General features: G+C 36.4%; 3 protein-coding genes across 3 annotated transcripts; 1 reads left to right on the forward strand and 2 right to left on the reverse strand.

The window, feature by feature from the left end:
- Positions 1-223: 223 nt before the first annotated feature.
- On the reverse strand, positions 224-6,370 carry LOC306873190 (HUWE1-associated protein modifying stress responses). Its single transcript, XM_079422298.1, has 4 exons — positions 5,636-6,370; positions 4,408-4,488; positions 2,050-2,325; positions 224-1,375 (listed from the first exon to the last, which is right to left on the reverse strand). Exons 1-4 carry the CDS (start codon positions 5,832-5,834, stop codon positions 1,134-1,136), a joined length of 798 nt encoding a protein of 265 aa, XP_079278424.1. The 5' UTR covers positions 5,835-6,370; the 3' UTR covers positions 224-1,133.
- A 1,322-nt stretch (positions 6,371-7,692) lies between these two features.
- On the forward strand, positions 7,693-14,174 carry abcg2b (ATP-binding cassette, sub-family G (WHITE), member 2b; the record flags this gene model as incomplete). The annotated part of the gene is made up of 15 exons (XM_079420562.1): positions 7,693-7,865; positions 8,914-8,973; positions 9,073-9,190; positions 9,416-9,571; positions 10,515-10,672; positions 10,832-10,983; positions 11,540-11,623; positions 11,748-11,890; positions 12,122-12,273; positions 12,356-12,445; positions 12,970-13,094; positions 13,221-13,375; positions 13,483-13,572; positions 13,707-13,759; positions 14,027-14,174. The coding sequence occupies 15 exons, from the start codon at positions 7,693-7,695 to the stop codon at positions 14,172-14,174; spliced, it is 1,857 nt and encodes a 618-aa protein (XP_079276688.1).
- A 1,674-nt stretch (positions 14,175-15,848) lies between these two features.
- On the reverse strand, positions 15,849-21,293 carry LOC306872558 (fascin-like; the record flags this gene model as incomplete). The annotated part of the gene is made up of 5 exons (XM_079421166.1): positions 15,849-17,826; positions 18,411-18,581; positions 18,695-18,816; positions 19,133-19,289; positions 20,465-21,293. The coding sequence occupies 5 exons, from the start codon at positions 21,291-21,293 to the stop codon at positions 17,621-17,623; spliced, it is 1,485 nt and encodes a 494-aa protein (XP_079277292.1). The 3' UTR covers positions 15,849-17,620.
- Positions 21,294-23,055: the final 1,762 nt, after the last annotated feature.

Consider the following 23,055-nt stretch of genomic DNA (forward strand, 5'->3'; position numbering starts at 1 on the left):
TGAGTGTTCAAACACAGCTGAACACATGGGCACAGGCAATCATTTTGAAAGCATTGTTATTGGCAGCTGTTGTTCACAGATTGTCAAAGGAACAGTAACAGATTGCACTTTTGATACAACAATGTGCATTCAATATATTAGCATTTTAATCTAGTTTAAGGATAAAATCCTATTTGGTCTCAAATGTCACTCAGATAACAAAGGCAGCAAAAAAAAAAGGTAGTTAAAAGCTTGATTTCTTTAATGCAAGAATCATTATTGTACATTAACAATTCAATGGTCTCTGCACAGCTTTTTTTACAATATGTACCACAAGTCTATGTCAGCACCTACAGGTATTTACATTACATAATGTTACACTGGAGACAAAGGTGCTGGGGAAAAGAGTGACGAAAGCGGATGAGTGAAAAAAGGTCGATGCTTAGGAAGAATGAAGGGAAATTATTGAAGAAAAACGAGTGATTGAGAGATGTGCATGACAGCGGATGTATGGCTATCACAGCACTTGTGCCTGCTGCTAGAGCAGAATTAAGAGAAGGCAAAAAAAGAAAGAAAAAATCATGAATAACATTGTCAATAATATTAAAATAAAACTTTTGTTGCTTTTCAAAGCCGCAGCGTGGTAACAGAGCTGGGGCAGTGACAGGTGCTGGAGGAAGAGGCAGGTACCACACACTCTAACACAAAACTCATCAGTCGTTCACTCACACACATCAAGTACTTGTATACACACGCAATCATACAGACATTGCTCATTATGTTGTGAACATGCACACAAAAATGTTTTCTTGTTCCTGCGGTCGATCACATCTCCATTCAGCCATAACACAACCTTACACACACACACACACACACACACAATCAACTCACGCAGCAATATAGTGAATGAGGGTTGTGTGTTTGTTGACAGGATCCTATGGAAGGGCACTTAAGCCTCTGCACTGAACACTGTCTCCCACCGATCACCTCAACTGGGCTCTGTAGACCAATCAGAGAATGTGCTGGGCTGTGGTGAGCACTGTTATTGGCTGCTTTTATTTCCTGGTCTGAATAAAGATGGGAGGATGACTGAGGAGTGGCATTTTATTCACGTATTTCGCTGTTGTTGTAGTTGTTTTCTTTTTCATAAGAGCTCAGATCATCCTATTGCGTTTGTGAGTGGGCGAGTCTGTTATGACATCATTGCACTGGGAGGAGCTTCGTTTCCGAGTTCCGTTGTCGAGGTGGAGCGCCATCTCCTCGGCAATGAAAGTGTTGAGGTCCACGTCGTGCAGACCATTTCGGCGGCGACTGGGGGCGGAGCTGGCACTCAGGTGTGTAGGTGAACCTGGGGCTCCGGAGCGCATACTGATACTTGCCATGGCTCCACTTAGACCTTCAACACACACGGGTAGGAAAACAAATATGAAATACAAATGACTTAAACATGCATTTCACAAACACTAACTCAGCAACATGCTACCACTATGTGTTCAAATTTGCAACATCTAAATCAAAAATTGTTGTTGAAAATAGTCAGAATAAACAGAATCCTTCACATCACATACATAAATTAATTCCCAGCAATCTGAATTAAGTCATGGGATCAAATTCTTCATTTGTGGCCCCAACTGAATCAAAATGGAGTAAATTAATAAAATGAGGGAACAAATTCTTAATTTGTGGCATACATTCAGGCATATTTTTGCCTGAATGTCATGTGCAGGGCTCTGTAAAAAGAATTAGTGAGTCTAGTTTGTGGGCTTGGAAAACCTTTGTCAGTGACATTTTTCAGTACTAGTTCTATGAAAAAAAAACAAAAAAAAAAACACATTTGAACAATACTAGAGGGCCATACGAGATGCAGTGAAAAAGTGTACAATGCATATTGCCCAAAGCAAAGAAGCACTTTATAGTATACGCTTCAAAGAATGTCTTAAGACATGTTTCTTTTCTGTTCAATATGAATGAGAGGTTTGAGATGTATACATACACACACATATATACAGCAATTCGGGCCATCTTACAGCAATAAAGCAATTAAATGGCAGTGCAGACAAGCACACTCACCATGCAGAGCAATGGCCTCCCTGAAAGGCTGCAGGTCTGTTTCTACAGATGAACTTGTCTCCGAGGACGTGGGTCGGCTTGGCGACACCATTGCAAGTCTTGGCGGAGCTCTGGAGCTACGTGGGGGTGGGGCTTTACCACAGAGGAAGCTGATAAGATCCTCGCGCCGAATAGTCCGCCTCCTTTTCTTCACCCATGCCAGGACATCTTTGTTTCGTCTCTGATGACCAATCTGAATACCCAGCTCATAACTCCGCTGATGGGCATCAACACTCTCTGGAAAATGGGGGGAAAAAAAACTTGGCATGAGTATTTCTGTATGCATGTCAGGAATCAGCCCAGCTGCATCATTGTCTCCCAGTGTTTTATGCCCAATGAAGTCAGTCATTTAAAAATTCTAATAAGGGCTTTTGATTTCAGAAATTGTTATACGGCATCAAGCAGAGAGCAAGGATTTTATATGAAGAAGAAACAGAACAGCGGGTAAATTATTGCTGATAATTAAAATAAGAAGCTTTTAATAACAATTATGTAAATGTTACATCAACTTCCAAAGCAATTGCGCAAGACCATACATTTTCATTCTGTCAGAAACAGCAGCATCATCTCCCCAGGAACAGCAGCCACTGTTCTTCAATATATTATTTTCAATCCATAATAGGCAACAAATAAACTGGCTCAACCATAACTGGCAGGCATGAAGATTTGTTTCAATTGACAGGGTTTCCATTGCCAGGCTGGAACCAGGTTGAAATGAATTATACGCTTACAAAATCTTGAGATGGGGTGCATGAAATGATTCAAGAGGAGATAAAATCTCACCCAAGGTGTTTATAAGAAAAATGATGGGGTTTAGAAAATACAGACTTGAACCAAACAATTGCTGGTTCAGTCAAAGTTCAAACTGTGAACGTCAACACTAAACTTTGGATTGATAAATACACAACACAGTGAGCAAGCAATCAAACTTGAACTAACCACATCCTATATACTTCGAAATCTTCTCACAATGGATAACATGCTAAATCAGTCACATGTAGGCAGTGATCTCCAGTAAACTGAACAAACAAACACTCCCTGTTCCTGACAGCTCCTAAAGTCAAATCATCCACGACATCTGACAACCTCCCCACCACATCATCTCTCATTACCCCAACCAAACAGACAAACATATGAATGACGACTCAAGTTTTGCTAGCAGACAACGCCGTACACATGTTTAAGGTCTCGTAACTGCAATCTAATAAAACACAACTACTCTAAGCTGTGAATAAGACTGTCTCTGTTACAATCAGAGAGATTCTGTCTGAAGAGAGGAATAAATCAATAGGATTTTAAGAACCGTTGCCGGCCATGTTGTTGCTAGTCTCAAATGTATGAACGACCTACTAAACACTGTTCAACAGCTATTTTTTTCAATAAGCAAACAGGTGTTCTCCATTATAAAGTAGATTCCAGAAGAAAAAAAACCTTTGCTCTGTTGTTCTTTCTGCATGTTACGAAATGTCTTATTTGTGAAATGAGTGGTTGAATTGCTCACTTAACTGATTTATTAGAAAACACAGTTTCGCAGCCAAACCCTTTCACACTTATTCTATTTTGTTTTAACCAAGATTGACTCACATGACGAGCAAACACCACATTGTTCAGTAGCTACTCGTTCATGAAAAAGCTGCCTTGCCACTCCAAATTTTGTTCAGACTCAAAACACTGACTCTAAATGGAACATATTAATACCTTAAAGATACATTTTAGTACCGTTTGAAAGGGTACCTCCCTAGTAACAGTTTTGTACTTATTTTTCTCCGAGTGTAGGTTCAACCAATGACATTGCTCCTTACAGCCTGCACTCTAAAGGTATTGGTTTGTGCAACAGTTAAGGCTCATTCACACCAATGATGAGACCTGTAACAATAACTACAAAGTTATACTTTAATGAGAATAGAGAAGACCACAAATAGAACAATAACATGAGGAATTATGTCATTGGAATCACTTTCAGAACAATTTAATTTTTTTTTCCAGATGATGAATGATAAAAACATTAACCAATCACAATCTACCTGACTTTAACGAGCTCAAGCATTTAAAGCTACAGGCCACAACTGAAAAGTGTGCTTATAATAAACAGAATATCACTGCTGGTACTGACACTGGCATGGTATGTATTGGTGTGGACACTAATATAGTTATTTTTCTTAATGTGAATAGGTGAATAATGGGAATACGAAAGACGTGTGATTAAAAAAAAAAAGACTCTTTTGAAAACAGCAATATGTTCACAAACAAAACACCAAATTAATGCAGTAATCTGCAGTCCAAAAATGCAACAGTTTGTTTAAAAATGTCTCAACTTACCTTTGTATAGGTTAGTGACGGCAGTTGCAGCGTTTTGAAAGGGAACCCATAAGGAAAGCCCCTGTTGTTGACATACTCTATCTGAAGGAGTGAACAGACAGGAAGTGTTTACGTTGCAAGTGGAGATGCATCATTTCCAGTCTTAATGTGATGCATACATTTAGCCACTGTGTTTAAAGAAAGCCAAGACAACTAAACCAACATCAGCTTTATACTTAGTACCTTAACAGCCTCTCACACTGGCTGTGTGTCACGAGATAGCGAGCTGCCTACTTAAACAGCACTTTTGGGCAGCATAAGCGCGCTTGGAATGTTCTAAAAGCGTCTATGATGACCATAAGTGCGGTCTACATAAGCAGTTCTCTATGTTTTGAGACACAGCCATTAATTACACGACGTCTAAATTTGATATGTAGCAAGAGGACTCTACGCCATTTTGTTGAGTAGCTTTAGTGTATCTGATTGTACCGGGTTGTCCAAACCACAACTTTGTGAAAACGTGTACTCACAAATTAAACCAGCTGTATAGCGTTTTATCTATTTAATAACAATATGAACAAAACAAGCTCTAACACAATAACTCACAATCTTTAAACTTAGCCTGCAAATCCTGCCTTCGCCATTTTGTTTCGCATGCTCTTATTATTGTTAAAGAATATTCACACGTTTTCATAAACTCATATCGTAGTTTGTATTGCTAGATCTTTTTGTCAACACACACGACGTTTGAGTTCATAACAGAGGAGTTTTCGATCACAAATCGAGTTATTTTCATCAGATGAACTCCTCCCTGCACTTCGCCATTTTGTTTTGCTGATAGACAACCAGCTGGGTGACGCTTTAAATGTCTTTAAAATATCGCGAAAAACGTTTAACTAGTGTTATCAATAAACTGAGACGGATAACCGGTGACATTTCTGGATTGTGTCCTCACAGAAACTGATTTGTGTGTCAGTTTACGTTGCTCGTCTGACACTTAGCATCAATGCTAATCTGTAAACGCCACCGACCTTCAAAACAGCCAAATAAGGGGCCCAAATATTCGTAATTCAGCCCTAAATATGTACTTTATTGTAAAACAACTCCTTGGCATCTTAATTAGGTCGCATTATATTTAGTTTGGTGGCTATCCGTTGAGCTTATGAGCTAGTGTCCTTTGTTTGGCAGCGTCAGCTAACTTAGTCAGCTAAGGCTAGCTCTCAGTGACTTTTTATTACATATTTCGCACCTTTATACAGTTGTGCGACGGCGGTGGCGGAGTTCTGGAAGAGATGCCAGAGTGTTTGTTGGCTCTGCTCGGTCTCCTCCTCGCTCGGTTCCTCTTGCTCGGCCTCGGCTAGGCACTGCCGCTCCCATTTGGAGAACCAGTGCTCGGGTCCGTGTTCCTGGATCTCCGCTTCCCCCTCCTCCTTCTTCTTCTCCTCCATGGCCACAAAAGCACTTAAACCGCTGCAGTAATGCTCTAAAGTTCGCTTAAAAAGTTCTCCGCGGTGATTAAACCCGGCCGTGCTCGATTGTCGGCGGCGGCCTCATCGACAGCTGTTAGTTTACGTCTGCATCGCGAACGGTGCTTGCACTTCTCCGCCACACAGTCGATGAAAACAACTTAACGTTGCCGAGACGCAAACCCCGCCCCTTGTATTATGCTCGACGCCGATTGGCTACAGAAACGCGGGGGGCGTGGTTGGGCGTTAACGGCTCAACTGTTCATTAGATGCGTCAACTGTCTGTCATCTGAGCGACAATGAATTAAGACACCGCCCCTGTTTATGTGAACTGCCACACACCAAATACTTGAGCCTCAAGTACACTGAATAGCAACGCAAGATTGCGCAAGCCCATAATGAGTCCCTATTCATGCAGCGATGGTCCTTTACAAAGTCTTTTCCTGTTGCTCTACTGTTCATTACAGTAGGCGTCTGTTCAACAAAGAACGGATTTTGATGATACAGCCTGTTGTGATGACCTTCTTTGGCCTACAGAGGGCGTCATTGCACTAATACACTAATGCATCTATAGTCATTTAAAGTCAGACGTCTTTATAGGTAGGATACGAATTCAGAGAAAATACAACAAATAAAACACTTCTCTTTTTATGTATAAACACAAGACTGTAGATAATTCCCTCTTTTAAAAAAACCACTATAGGGTCATTCTAAGCTTTAACTGAAGAAGTTACTGATAATGCGATGCAATACAATGATGACTGAGAGATATAAACAGATCTGGACAGAAGTGAAGTAGTTTTACTTTACTCAAGTAAATTAAAAAGTATCTGTACTACAGTGTTTTTCTTTGGAAAACGTTTACTTCACTACGTTCCAAAGCATGATGTCATACTTTTTACTGCACTACATTTCATAAATAAAAGTAGTTTTTGTTGTTGTTTACCTTAAATAAGGCTACTTAACATTTAAATATGTAGTACTTTCTTGTACTCAAGTAAAACTTTTTACTTGAGTAAAAGTAAGAAAGTACTACATTTCTAATGTAATTAAGTATAAATGATATTTACTATGAAACATAATGCAGTAAAAAGTACAATATTATGCTTTGGGATGTTGTGAAGTAAAAGCTTTCTAAAGATAAACACAAACACTTGAAAAATGCACTTTTAAAGCAGAGTAAAAATACTTCAGTACTGTCCACCTCTGAATATAAACGTTAAAAGGGAAATAAATATTCATAAAAAAAAAAAAATCATTTAAAAATGTATTGATAATCAAGTAAACCTAAGTTGCTTCAATCCAGTTAATGTTTATTGTTAAAAATAAGTAACTATTTCACATCAAATAGACATGTGTGCCACAAACTATCAATCACATGATAGAAGGCATGTAGGAGATTATTGGATCATTTAGAAATTTGCATATTAAATATGATATAGTAGTCTTGTCAATGAGCTATACTGAATTTATATTATTTCCACTGGCATTTAAAAAAGGATATTTAAGGAGCTTTTGATTGCATTTCACTAAAAGCTGATAGTCAAAATGTTGCTAGAAAGCCAGTCATTTTTCCTATTACGTATAAACATTTAACATATTTTGATGTTATATGTTGTTTCATAAGTGCAGGAGTTGCATAGCAGCAAGTGTTATGTAGAACCGGGGCGTGTGAGGACTTTGACAGGAGACACGCAGTGACCCGTGGTTGTATGGGTAATTCACATCTGGAGGATAAGGTCCTGAAAGGGTGGAGCATCAATAGACACTTAAATGTTCATTCCACCTGGAAGCTTGTCACTTTTTCTCTTCTCTTCCCTGCTTCAGTCTCTCTGGCTCCATGGATGTGGGTGAGCTAAAAATGTTGCCTGCCGGGGAAAGCGATGGCACCAAGGTGTGTGTAAAAGTGCCGGGCCCAACTCTGACATACCAGAATATTCTCTACTGCATTAGAGAAAGCCGTGGACCGTGCCGCAAGAGAGGCCCTGAGCGGGAAATCCTAAAAAGCGTCAGGTTAGTGTCTGTGTGTGTGTTTATGTGCTGTAGAAACAGTTAGAGCAGATGCTTCATAAGAACTGACTTCTCACACAGACCATGTTCATCAAAACACATTGCTGTGCAGTTAAATTTGATTTCACATCATTTTCTTTCTTTCTTTCTTTGTGTGTGTGTGTGTGTGTGTTCTATGCATTTGCTTATTTTGGATGAGAAACTGTGATGATAATTGGTTTTCTATTATTTTTATAATATAAATGTTAAACAATACTTTGTATTCCTTTCCATAACAATGATACGTAGTTAATGAGTATGTCATTATATGTTCATAGACTGCTCTTTTGTTGCATGCATCATAATGAAATCAGATCAAAATCAAAAATGTACCCTATGTAATAGTATTTGATTCAACTGTTAAATAAAAAGTGACTTTTCGTGAGTTTCGGATCTGTAAAATTTTCAAAAGTTTTTGAAAAAAATATCTTATTCTCATCAAGGTGGCAATTATTTAATCAAAATACTGTAAGAACAGTAATATTTTAAATATACTCTTTTGTATTTCAATATATAATATATTCATGTGATGGTAAAGCTGTCTTCAGCGTCACATGATCCTTCAGAAATCATTCTAATATGCTGATTTACTGCTCAAGAAACATTTCTGATTATTATGAATGTTACAAACAGTTGCTCTGCCTAATATTTGTGTGAAACTTTTTTTCAGGATTTTTTGATGAATAGAAAGTTTAAAAAAAACACAAATAGAAAACTTTTGTAACATTATGAATGTCTTTACTGTAATGTCCTTTTATTCTTTTGATCAATTTATTGCATCCTTATCCTTAGAATTAATAAAAGTATTAATTTTCTTGAATGCTAGTGTATATAATGTATAAAGTATAATGTTTAACAAAGTACTTTCATTGATGAACGGTTCAGGCGTATTAAAAATATAATTGGTTTAATTTAGATGTTGCCATATAGAGCACATTTTTATGTTATTTGATAAACATTTTTATAGTGTACTGTTTTGCTGTTTTGACTGTTTTGCTGTCTCATGTTGTAGTGGAATCATGAAAACCGGCCTGAATGCAATCATGGGAGCAACAGGAAGTGGTAAAACATCGTAAGACGCTCACAGAATCAACAGACTATAGAAAGGTTAAAACTGATGAAGAGCTGGCAACTACACTCAATTTCTAACCTTTATTTTTGTTGTGTGAAGGCTGTTAGATGTGATCGCTGGAAGGAAGGATCCTCATGGTTTGCGTTCAGGTCAAGTTCTGGTTGACAACAAGGTCGTGACCTCTGACCTCCGTCTCATGTCTGCCTATGTCGTACAGGTGAGAATGCAGAATTTTACAGAGTCAGTAGTATGTCTTCTTGTGAGGATAAAGGAATAGTCTGCTCTGTGGGGCACATGTACGTGTTAATGCAGGGAAGATAATTGTAGAATAGAATTATTTTTGTTTCCTGTTCAAGAGTCTTGTATAGCTCAGAATCAAACACATTCATTTAGTTGGTTGAATTCTCAACATTTTCTTTGATCCGTGTCTGTCTGTCTGTAGGATGATATCCTGATGGGCACTCTGACTGTGCGGGAGAATCTTTTATTCTCTGGAAATTTGCGGTTGCCAAGGAAACAGTATTCCACTGCTGATAAGAAAAAAAAAGTGGAGAGCATCATTCAGGAGCTGGGATTAGATGACTGCGCAGACACCAAGGTTAGTCACAAATGCTACTGATGCTTTTTAGGTCCAGCTCTTTTTATGCAGTTAAAAAAAAGCAATTTATATAAACATAGTCTTGAATAAACCACTCATTCATTTTGATCGTTTTTGTGGGGCATATACTCAAAAATATACTCAAAAAACTGTCCTGAAATTGTAGGAGAGAAGGGAGGAAAATTCTTAAAATAAATTATTGAAAATGTATTTATTAATTTGGAGTTTTTATTTGTTTTAAATAATGTAATATATTTTTTGTTTTAAAATCATTAATTATTAAAATTATTAATATTTGAAAAATGTTTGAAAAATACGTCACAAGGTTACAAATAACTTTTTATTATGACAAAGTATTCTTGGTATTAATAATTAAAAAATCTTTTGACCTAAAAAATTAAATATGGCATTTAAATAAAGGCTGTCAAAAATAACGTTAATGTATTAATATTTTCTGTTTAACACAAAATATAATGACAAAATATTTAAGCAATTAATGTTTTTCACTTTTCACAAACGTTTCTTATTTATTATGAAAATGAATGTGCAAAATGAACTTATAATTATATTGATAGAGACAGAAACATCACTATATTTCTATATAGACAACATGTTATATATAAAAGGCACAGCTAAATGTGACATTTATTATAATGGCTTTATGTGGAGATTGTTTTATGTTCACTTAAATTAAACGTTTTATTGTAATGTTGAATGGCCATATTTACTCATTGTATCCTCAGACATTGGTACATAATTCCATGCCATAATTCATAGTACTTGTATAAAGATGTTATTAAACAAAAATGTAAACTGTACTTTCTTTATATAGTTTCTACATTAATTTGGAGATTCAGTGTAAAACTATATTTGTGATTACAAATTTGAATGTTGTGCAAAACATTAAATTTAAATGTGTTAAATAGATATATCTTTCTTCAAGATTGGTACAGAGTTTATAAGAGGTGTATCAGGAGGAGAACGAAAGCGCTGTAGCATTGGTATGGAGCTCATTACGTCTCCTAATCTTCTGTTCCTGGATGAGCCGACCACAGGCCTCGACTCCAATACAGCTAACAGCATCATTTCTCTCTTGCACAGGTACAAACTTATTTTAATAACCCTCCATCGCCCAGCTTATAATGTACCTCATGTAGTGCCTACATTACTTGCTTGTTTGGTAACCACTTGAAATTTTTATGTTCACATCATTTTATATTATCACTTCAACTGTCCTCTTTCTCTCTTCTGGTCATTCAGGTTATCACGGGGTGGTAGAACTATCATTTTCTCTATCCACCAGCCACGCTACTCAATCTTCAGGCTCTTTGACCACCTGACACTGCTCCATAAGGGAGAAACCGTTTATGCTGGCCCTACTGTCAAAGCCATGGACTACTTCCAGAGTCTGGGTAAAACATATCCATATATTTGATAGGCTGGTAATATGAATATGAATGAAGGGAAAACTTTATATCTGAGTAATCTCATCCAACTTACAAAAATATAGCTGTTTTTGGACACCAGAAAGATGGTATTCTTTAAAATACCTTGGAGTTCCATATAAACTCTTTGATATGCAAATGTAGTAATACAGCATATATAGTATTTATTTATTTATTTTACTCTTTTTTTAATTTTTTTAATTTTTTGATCAACAACAAAGAGAAATGTTCTATTATTTGCTACACTAAACAACATTTAACATAGTTTATATAATGCATTAAAAAAAAAAGAAAAAAAAGAAGGTGCCAGGGTTGCCAGAGTTTAATAAAATCAAAGTAAAAAACGAGTAGTCTTCTGCTAACACAAAATACTGCAGTATTCCATAAAATATTCAGTCAGTGGCTAGTATCTTCACTACATTTTCTTGCCATATAATAGAAAAATAATATTTATCTGTCTTGTTTATAGACATTATTAAATTCATTATTCATATTCATTATTATTTTCTCCTCTGTTCATTAGGTTATACGTGTGAGGCTTTCAACAACCCTGCAGATTTCTTTCTGGACATAACAAATGGGGAGGCCCTTTCTTCAGTGCAAACAGGTGATACGCATACACAGGCATGATAAATGAAACTAAAGCATCGACTTACATAAAGTAATAAATGTTTTGTGGTATTGTTCAGTCACATGGTACAGTGGATCAAAAGTTTCTCTCTGTTCCTCAGAGAAGTCATTGGCTGAGCTTTACAGGGAGTCTCACTACTGTGCCGCTGTCAAAGAGGAGTTGAAATGTATCACTGGACCATCAGATCCCTCAGCCGAGGCCAGGAGCAAGGCAGCATCCTATACCACATCATTTTTCTACCAGGTTTGTTTCATAAGACACATATATATTTTTGCATGTGTGTTCAGTAAATGATTAACCAGTACATTATCTTGACCTGCTGTTGAACTTTAGCTCATATCTGTTATCAGGTCAGTTATGGGTGAAATGAACAGTGAGCCATAAACCCATAAACCTTGTCTTTCAGATTCGTTTTTTTGTGTGAATGTATTTATGTGTGCTTACATGAAATCATGTATGTGTGTTTGTATGTAGTTAAAGGTGGTATGCTGGAGGACAATGCTGAACGTTGTCAGGAATCCTCAGACTTCATATGCTCAGATGGCAATGAACATTATCTGTGCTCTGCTGATTGGACTCATCTACTATCAGATGCCTTTAACTCTTCCTGAAGCCTTGCAGAACAGGTACTGATAGATCCATGCATACATGCATCCATCCATCAATCCATCCATTCTTCATGCAGTGTGTGTGTGTGTGTGTGTGTAGGATTGGAGCATTCTTCTTTCTCATCATCAACATGGTGTTTGGCAATCTATCAGCAGTTGAACTCTTCATTAATGAAAGAGCAATCTTTGTGTGAGTATAATATTAGCAATTATGTCAAGACAAGTCACCCTTGTTTTTATAGCACTTCATACAATACAGATGGTTTCAAAGCAACTTTACAATTCATCCAGTTATGCTTTTAAGTGTCTTTATCGCTGTTATTTTAGTATTATTTCTGTAACATTATAGTATTTATTAATATTTTTGAGTTTTTAGCTTTTATTTTTATATTTATATATATTTTTTTTTATTTAGTTTTTATTAACTTTATGTGCTTATTTTTATTGATTTTTAAAATTTAGCTTTAACAACATTTCTAATTTTCATTTCTAGTACAGTTTTTTTATAAGGTTATATATTAAAATATTTGTATTTTATTTTATTTTCAGATTTATTTAAACTAACAAAAAGGATTTTTAATATATTTATTTTTGCTTAACAGTAACAACATTGCAATGTATGTGTCCAGATTATCTATGTATGAAATTAAACTTCCTTTCATTAATTTTTCTTTTCCAAAACCAAGTAAGTCTGTTTATATGTGTGTGTTTTAGGCACGAGAACTCTGGGGGATATTACCGTACATCTGTGTATTTCCTGTCCAAGGTGTTTGTGGATCTGTTACCAAATCGCATTGTCCCGATTTTCATCTTCTCCAGCATTTGTTACTATATGATGGGTTAGCACGCATAATACATTATTAGGATGCTAAACATGTGGCACATCATTAAAACTATCAGTAGCATGTATTCTATACTAAATAAAACATGAATATGCATAAGTGTACATATATATTTGTGAACAGGGTTGAATCCATCATTCACGGCCTTCCTGTGCTTTGCATTGACCATGTCCATGGTCAGTCTGGCAGGAGTCAGTTTGGCCTTCCTGGTCAGTGCCAGCGTGAGCACATTCGCCATGGCCAACGTCCTCATTGCCTTGCCTTTTGTCTTCATGATGGTCAGAATTCAAACATACACACTAGTGTTACTAGTATGTTCTTGTTCCATTCTTGTACCATTCTCTCTTTCTTATTCACTCTCTCGCTCTCTGTCTCTTTGTTGCAGGTATTTGGAGGGTTCCTGGTGAATCTCAACTCCATGCTCAACTGGCTGTCCTGGCTCAAGTGGGCCAGTATCTTCAAATATGGACTGGATGTAAGGAGGATGCAAAAAAAATGCAAAAAGTGTTAATAAATTAAAAGTGTGCATCATATGTTTTTTTAAATGCATCTTTACTCATTATCAGATTGTTTAAAAAGTGCTAATTATTGTGTTTTGTTCTTTTGTAGGCTGTGACTATAAATGAAATGAAAGGGCAGGTCTTCTACAGTGGCAATATGACGTAAGTTGCTCAACTGTAGATAAAGTGTAATGACAGTTCAGTTAAGATCACAAATTTTATAACTCGACCTCTTGCATCATGACAGACACATACACTACCGTTCAAAAGCTTGGGGTCTGTTAGATTCGATTTTTTTTCTTTAATACTTTTATTCAGCAAGCATGCATTAAATTGATTAATACAGACCCCTCACACAAAATATATTCTTTGAGTCATTCATCAATTAATTTTTGACTTACCAGTATTTGATTTCTTTCTCATGGTCAGACTAACAGGAGAGATGTATCTACAGTCTCAGGGGATCGACTACAGTGTGTGGGGCTTCTGGCAGAACCAGGTGGCTCTTCTGGGCATTGTACTGGTGTGCATGACGTTTGCATACATACAGTTGCGCAGGATCAACCGCTGGAAATAATGCACATCTTCTTTATAAAAGATTCACTCACACATTATGTAATTTCATAAAATTCTTATTTTGTTACACCATGTCCATTTCTGTATGTTTAATTCACGTTTGTCTATGTAAATAATTTTATTTAAATGTCATTTTTAATCTAGGCTTTCTGAGATTGACACTGATACATTTTGGAAATATGAAATGCTCCGTAAAGTTTAAAAAGGCCATGTTGTATTTAACATGGCCATCTGTATTTAAAATTCCTCATCAGCTATTTAAATGCTTTTCTGCTAAATTTAGTCAAATTATTAGATAAAATGATTCATGAAAGGTAAAGTCACTAAATGTTTCTCTTGTAGAATCACTGTTTGTGCAATTGGACTATTAACTCAACCTTATAGTTACTGACATTTAACCTTTGTGACATGTAAATATAAATATATTAAATGAAACTTAAAGGGATAGTTCACCCAAAAATGCAAATTCTGTCATCATTTACTCACCCTCAAGTAGTTCCAAACCTGTATGAATGTCTTTGTTCTGCTGAACAATATTTTGAAGAATGTGGGAAACAGAGCAGTTCTGGGGCATCATTGACTTCCATAGTATTTTTTATTTTATTTTTTCCTACTATGGTAGTCAATGGTGCCCCAAATCAGCCTGATTACAAACTTTCTTCAAAATATCTTCCTTTGTGTTCAGCAGAACAAATACATTCATACAGGTTTGGAACTACGTGGGGGTGAGTAAATGATGACAGAATTTTCATTTTTGGGTGAACTATCCCTTTAAGTTCTCAATTCTTTGTGCACATAGAAGGCATGTACTTCAAAAATGTATGGCCATAGATTTTGCTCTATTTAACCAAATTTCAATATACCCTAAAATTCATTTTTTTTCATATATTTTGATCTATATTTGTTTATCACATTAATTAAATTTAAATGTGTAGCCTAGAATGCATGTTGTTTTCCTTACATAGAACATAAGTAATGTAACCACTAGGCGGCAGCAGCGTTCTGAGTCATGGCCTGCTGTCACCAATTACACACACAACTGTAGTTTTAGAAGTAGCTTGATTATCTATTAACATAGTAGCTATTAGCTGAAATGTGTCATTCTGACTTTTATCTATACATGCATACAGCTCACACAGACCATCATAACCCATGCATTTGTTTACTGGATATTTTCATCATGCGAAAAATGAATTCTGAGCTCATCTCTCTTTGTTTATCTATAGCACAATTTAAAGTGAAATCTCTCCATCATATAATTTGTCCTCCAGTTGTTTCTGTAGTCTCTAAAACCCACAGAAAGCAGCTGCAGACATTTCTTTGTTATTGCCACATAGAATATTCACATCTGTTAGATATTAGTAAATCCTGTGTGTGTGTGTGTGTGTGTGTAGTGCAGTCTTCTTGAGTTTCATTCAGAGCTACACTGTCAGCGCAAAAAATCTTGGAAAGCCTCCAAAGTTGAGGTGGAGAGAATTCAGAGGAAAACAGTTAAGGAACAGAGGTGCATACGATGGAGAAAGACAAAGAAAGAGAAAGAAGAAACAAAATCTACTCACATTTGCTTAGAAAATGTGTTAAAATAAAATATTAGCATTGGTTAAATTATAGGCTACTATATGAGATGAACCTGCTTCTCTAGAAAAACTGGGGGAAAAAACAAAGCACACTTTTTAAGTACTTACTTTCCGACAGTTTCTGTTTATTTCATAGTCATGTCCAGTTGCGAATGGCACATAATGAGAATAAAATAAAAATGAAGTTCAAAAAACTACATTTTCACACCTTAGGAGATCTTATCCCACTAAGGAAGGCACAAACACTTTATCTTTTTCTTTCAACACATTCACATGAAAAAGCTTTAGCCGAAAAAGTGCAAATCAACATGTTATCATCAATAAGCTGGAGTTACATAAAAAACACTGTTGTTCCAGTAGTCAGAATAATGCTGAATACAAGTCATGTAACCCAAAATGGCCACAAACACCACAAGTAACAATTTGACAAACAAATGATTTGCTTCTGACTGATTTTGTGTGCCTGTATATGTGAGTGTAAGGAAATCTGAATCTCTCTGATGTGAACAAGCATATTTCTCCAGTTTTTCTGAGCAGCGGTGCAGCTATTTAAAACCTGGCCTCATTACAGAAGCCAGTTCACTCTAAAAATGTTTTTGGGAGCAGGAACAAAGCCTATGGCCGAAGGCTCGGCTTATACGACACGGCTGTATGCCCATTTTGCATAAGCAAATTATTGACCATTATGTAATAGCACATTTAGATTCTAAATTTCCTTAACATATTATAAGGAGCAAAATAAGGCCATGAAAGTATTTGAGAGGCAATGACAGTGACTTGAATGAGCCTACATGATGTGCATTTAATTGCTTAATGTATTTTGCAAGATTTCATCACAGAATTTCACCCCATTAATCAGTTATCTTGGTAACACTTTACACAAGGTCACATTTATTAACATTAGTTGATGTATTAAATAACATGAAATAATATTTATTTAACATTTATAAATCAATGTTATTAAAAATACAGTTGCTATTCGTTTGTAAATTCAAAGTGCATTAACTAATGTTAATACATACAAATTATGATTTAAAAAAATGTATTAGTAAATGTTGAAACTAACATTAACTAAGAGTAATACTGTAGAAGTGTTGTAGTTCATGTTAACTAATGTTAACAAATGAAAGCCTATTGTATTTGAAAGCCTATTGTAAGTGTTATCTTGAGACTGAGCAAAGAACATTAACAGTTTGTGCAACAATAATCCAGTTTTTTTATATATTTTGTCAGTACACCATCAATTTGTGCTTCTCTTAAAGGGACAGTTCACCCAAAAACAAAAATTCCGTCATCAATATTCTCCCTTATGTTGTTCCAAACCTGTATCAAGTTCTTTCTTCTGCTGAACACAAAAGAAGATATTTTGAAGAAGACTGATAACCAAACAGTTTTGGCTCCCATTGACTTCAATTGTATTTTTGGTTCATACAATTAAAATAAAAAAGGGTCCAATGCATTTTTGGGGTTTGCACCCCAGTGTTCTTCAAATTCTTCAAATATTGTCTTTTATGCTGCACAGAAAAAAAAGTCGTACAGGTTTCAATAATATGAGGATGAGTAAATCATGTCACAATTCATAAATTTGTCTGAACTAAATCTATTTAATTTAATGAGTTTTAAAGTTTAAGCTAATTTGTGCATTGTGATCATTTGTGCATTTGTTTATACATTCAAATGTGTTTTTGTGTCTTGATCCATTAGTTTATGTTGAGATATATTTGTATGTTGTGTGATATGGACTGTATGTTATCATGTGCTTAATGCTGTAGAGAATGAGTTATGTTTAAGTATAGGTTTAGAGAACACACGTTTGTGTGTGTGTGTGTGTGTGTGTGTGTGTGTGTGTGTGTAGATTGATGAATGCTTCTCAGTATTCCCACAGTGTTGCACCAGCAATCTCCTGACCGCTGGCTTTGAGCACCCCAGCATGGTCTCCCTTAAGATACTTGCCCTCCTTAATCTTAATGGCCACTTTATTATAATCACAGAACTCAAAGTGGAAATAGACAGGTGTGTCACTACTGCTGATCACAGAGCCGTCTGCCTCCACCGTCCAGTACTTCCCCACCGAGTCTGACCAGAGAAATTAGAGAAATAGTAAGTAACAGACAACACAGAATTTCTGAAAAAATTAAAATATTTTATAGGGCCGTATTATTGAATACATGTTAAGAAATCATTAAATTGTTACATTTTTATAAATTCAAGTGATTATGCATGCTTTTGATTATTAACATTTAAATTAGCCATTAAAATGGACAGAAGAAGAAAAAAAAAAAAAAAGATTTCAAAAAATTATGTCTGTGTGTGTGTGTGTGTGTGTGTGTGTGTGTGTGTGTGTGTGTGTGTGTAATAAATAAACAAACAAATTCATTCATTCATTCATTAACTTTTGGGGTCGGCTCCAATATTTTTCAAAATTATTATTTTTTATGTTCCACAGAAGAAAGTCATATAAGTTTCAAGCGATTACCAAAATGTAATTTATACATTAAAATAAAATCCAGAAAAATTTTAAAAGAAAAATGGAATTTAGGGAAAAAAATTAATGGAAAAAAGGGAAAAAATTAAACAGATTTCATAGGGCCCTAAGTAATTATTCACATCCTATCAACTGTTAGTAAATCTTCATGAATTGTAGTAGCACTATCACTCACCTCTAAGGCTGTAAGCATTGTTGTTGTACTCTAACTGGAAGACATCATAGGATGAGCGGTTGGAATCAAGTGTTCCAGTTCCTTGTTTGCGGCAACCAATAAAGCCGTGTTCCCCACGCAGCACTATCAATGGCCTGTTGATGAGCTTCAACACAAACTCCTCTTGCTCACCTGTTAAACAGAACAACACCGGATACAACATACTGTACATGTGAAAGATAGGTGTGGTGCTATTCATTTACACATGCACGACAAAAACTGTAATTAGCCTTTCAGACACAAACCTGCAGAGTCCACAGCAGCCGCCAGTTGCCCATTCTTTTTGGCTGCCAAATATTTACCATTACTGGCCTTCAGTGCGACTTTTGACCCTTTCCATTCAAGGTCAAAGAAACAACTGGGGGATCTGGGATAAACAGTCAGTTTCTTAAAAATCAACATAACAAATGATAAAATTTAATTTAGTAATGTACATTTCTGGTCTTGTTGATCACAATTGAGCTTGTGTACTTTTTCTTTATGTATTGCCTAACAGCTTAAAAAGATGACCATGAAAACAAACATATACCCAAGGCAAGCTGTTATATTTGTATTCCCTACTGCCTTTATTAATTCCTCTTGCCATATGGTTCACTCCACAAATATCTTTCAATCTGGCTGATCTGCCCTGAGTCTATTATATGTGACATTTTCCTAACTTAGTTACAGTTAATTGTTCTTACTTGGAGGAGGCAGAGCATTGGATCGCTCCATTTGGGGTGAGACTCCAATACTTCCCATTGCAGGATCGGAGGGCACAGCGCTTTGTCTCCTTGTCCATCTCCATCTGAAACACCTCCTGATCGGACTCCTCATCCTGATTGGCTGATAAATCAACTCCTAAAAAACAGTAATTCAATCAGCATGTGTTTTCAGCCAACAGACTCAGAGAGTGAAGTCAATCAAAATTGTGAACACATACTGTTTATCTTCATAAAGCTGTTCTACAAAAGTGAAATGTGCATCTCAGGAGCTCTTAATTTACATTGTCCTAGAATACACATTACCCTTCATAAATTTGGGATTAGAAAAACTTTTGATGCTTTTAAAGGTCTATTTTGCTAACCAAGGCTGCATTTATTTGATCAAAAATACAGTAAAAACTGTAATATTGTGAAATCTTATTACAAATTAAAATAATGGTTTTCAATTTTAATATATTTTGAAATATAATTTATTCCAGTGGTGGCAAAACTGAATTTTCATCAGCCATTACTCCAGAAATCATTATGCTGATTTATTATGAAAACTAAAAACAGTTGTGCTGCTTAATATTAGAACAGCATTTATTCAAAACAGATATCATTTGTAGCAATATACTATCACTCAAAAGTTTGGGGTAAAGGTTTTTTTTTTTTTTTGGAAAGAAATTAATACTTTTATTCTGCACTATGTTAAACTGATTTAAAAAAAAACTTATATTGTTACAAATGATATCTATTAAATAATATTATTAAAAATAATAATAATTAACATTTAAAATCTCCTCTGCATTAAAATTCAAGTCCTAATGATGCTTTTCTGCATGCGCATGCAGAGCCAACTCAGAGCTCACATGTAACTGTTTACAGTTTCCCAAGAAGGGCAGGACATCATTTTACAAACACTGAAAAACTGTAACCTAAAAATGGTTACATCCAAGTTAACTTGTTTTAGGTCATATAATGTAGCTAAATCCTAATTATATAATGTATAAAAGCAAATTCCATGGCTTAAATCAGGCAATTTGCAGGTAACAATCAGTTGCAGGTCATCATTTTTTACAGCGAAGGCTGAATCTTAAAATCTTAAATTGAGCTCCATATGCTTGCAGTGTTTCACAATGAGCACAAAGAGAGCAGGCTAGAAAATGTGCAGACACATTTAGTAGCTCTACTAAACTCTAAATGATTTACCAAAACCAAAAGTGGCCCATTTCACTTAAACTCACCCTACATTCGCCCAAATGTGCATGGTGCGTAACCGTTATTAACTGCATTATTTATTAATCAGCATGCTGCAGTCACATATCTCACCCTGGCGCATGGAGATGTTTCTCTCGTTGCTGGCGGTAAGCACCACTTGCCCGTGACTTTGCTCGAGGACAAACAGCTCATCTTTGCCGACGCGCGCGCTCTTGCCAGACTTCATGGTCCCGGTGGGGCCCGTGGGCGCGATGTATTTGCCCGTCGAGTCCCGGAAAGCCACCTTCCCCGCGCGAAATTCCAGCGTGAACCCGGTGCTCGTGCCCGGTTTGGCCGTCAGGGCACCGCTGCACGTGAGGAAGCGGTTGTCGGCGGTCTGCAGGTGATACCGGTGATCCAGGTAGACGAGCGTGAGCAACGAGTCCACGCCCCACGGCACATCGCGGTTCACGGCGAGCTCGCTCCTCTCGGCGCACAGGTGCGCGTACCGCTTGCGCGCGATGCTGTACACGTTCACCTGAGGATGGACGGCCAGGTGCACGTTCCATTTCTCCGCAGGCGAGATGCTTTGCGCAAAGCACGCGATTCGGTCCTCGGTCCCGCCCAGGTAGCGCGAGTGGGGCTCGGACTGCAGGGACCACCTGCCGTCGTCGTGGGCGATCACGAGGAACCGACAGTCCGGGCCGGGCTGCTCGCTGTCCGCCGTCACGTTGCCGTCCTTGTCAGTGGCGAGGTAGCGACCCAGGTGGCTTTTGATGAAGACGGCATTGGAGTCTCCGGGGTCACCGGACTGCTCCAGGGTCCACACCTGCTTTTTCTTCATGGAGCTCGCCGAGGCGTTGATTTTAAAACCGAACGCCTCCGCTGTCAGATATTTGTTGTCGGCGTTTATCAGCCCGAACCGAATCACTAAAGTCTCGCCTAATCCTTCCGAAGACATGCTGGAGCTGTTTGGATGTCACGGTTCGGTGAGAATCGGTGAGCAGCGGTTCCGAGGAGCGGGTGTGACTAGTGTGATGCCGCGAGAGAGAGAGAGAGAGAGAGAGAGAGAGAGAGGATGGTGTGGGAGAGAGAGAGAGGATGGTGTGTGTGATGCTGATATGTAGGTTGTAGGCTTTTTAGGCGTGTTGCTGTTTTATTTCACTCTCAGAAGCATCACAGATCTTGACAGCTGTTTGCAGCTCTTGATTTCTAGTAAAATGCAGAGAGTTTGAACCTCTACCTTCCCACGTCATCACGCTGCTGTTGCTATGGGAAGAGTAGGGTGATGTCCTAAATTAAAGTGCCTTCCCTTGTGAAAAGAAGTACACATTTATGTTATTAAAGTGTGAACAATGGAATATTTCAGGACACTTGTAATGTGCATTAGAATGGAAAACTGGGTTCAAGGTGACCTTGTTACACTTTACATGTACTTGGGCTATTATTACTCAGTACTTAAATGTAACAAGGACACCTTAAAATAATGTGTAATCGAAATCTGTTATAGTTTCAGTTTATATTAAATACAATTTGAACTTAAGAGTGTTTTTGAGCAACTAACTAACTAAGTAGCCTATGCAATTGGTATTGGGGAGTAGTTACATAGAATTAGGTTTAAGTAATTTAATTAGCCTACAAAATAAATTTGACTGTAATCTGTTACAGTTACTAATAAAAATGTGTAATTACAGTTACTTATGAAAATATTAAATATTACAAAGGGTCTGAATCTGAATATTTTCAAGAACATTTACAGATTTGATTGATTTCTCCTAAATTGGCATTGATAGTTTCAGGAGTTAAGGACACAGAATAAAACAGGTTTATTCGATAACTTTTTTATTTCCTATAGTGTTTATGCTTTCATTTTTAAATGAACTGGGGGGTTTTCCCAAGGCATCGTGTTTTCTGTCATAGCAAACATTTGATTTTAAAAACAGTATATTTTATTAAACTATATTTTGTTATGATTTTAAATCTGTATTTAACCTCAGAATGATCTCAAAGTAAAAAGAGTAAAAAGTTTGTGGTGGCTGTGCTTTAAAATTAAATTATTATAATCATAATTCAAGTGATGAAGGATTTTGACAGTAATAAGTGTTGAGTAGGCTACTGTAAGGTCAACCCTGATTAAAAATTAAGAAAAATTGAGAGAAAATGAGAAATTTAAATTTAGAAAAGTAATCAAATACATTACTTTAATAAAGTAATTGAAATAGTTACAGTTTATTACATTATAATTAGGGTAATTTGTTATCTGCAATTTATTACATATCCAAAGTAACCTTCCAACACTGTAACTGAATACTTATATTGTCTTTGAAAAAAGGTTAAAGTGTACTGCAGTGAGGACAAGCATTTATGGTAAACTAAAATTTACATATTTGCAATTATGCATTTAAAGCATGACAGAAGGTTATAAAAACAAAAGATTTAACATTAAAGTGCATTTTTAAAAAGTGTTCATAAGTGTACTCATTAAGTACAATGTTTTTTATTTCACTAATATTTTCTGCAAATACAGTTTTTTAATAGTTCTAAGAATTGAAGTACACTACAAGTAGCCTATACATTCGATTCAATTAATGGCCGTTCTTTTTCCACAAGGATTCACTGAACTTATCCTCTCATGACCATGCTCATCAAATTTCGGTGAACTTAATTTAACAGAGTTCGGTGAAATAACAGGTTTTGCCAGCTTTTCTCGATAACTTTACTTG

This window comes from Barbus barbus (genome assembly GCF_936440315.1).
Source record: "Barbus barbus genome assembly, chromosome: 7".
Classification (NCBI taxonomy): Eukaryota; Metazoa; Chordata; class Actinopteri; order Cypriniformes; family Cyprinidae; genus Barbus; species Barbus barbus.

Excerpts from the sequence above, each read along its gene's own strand:
- LOC306873190 (XM_079422298.1), bottom strand. The coding sequence starts at position 5,834 with ATGGAGGAGAAGAAGAAGGAGGAGGGGGAAGCGGAGATCCAGGAACAC. Across the intron at positions 2,326-4,407 it reads CGTCACTAACCTATACAAAG|AGAGTGTTGATGCCCATCAG; the intron begins GTAAGTTGAGAC and ends CCCATTTTCCAG. Across the intron at positions 1,376-2,049 it reads GGAGGCCATTGCTCTGCATG|GTCTAAGTGGAGCCATGGCA; the intron begins GTGAGTGTGCTT and ends TGTGTGTTGAAG.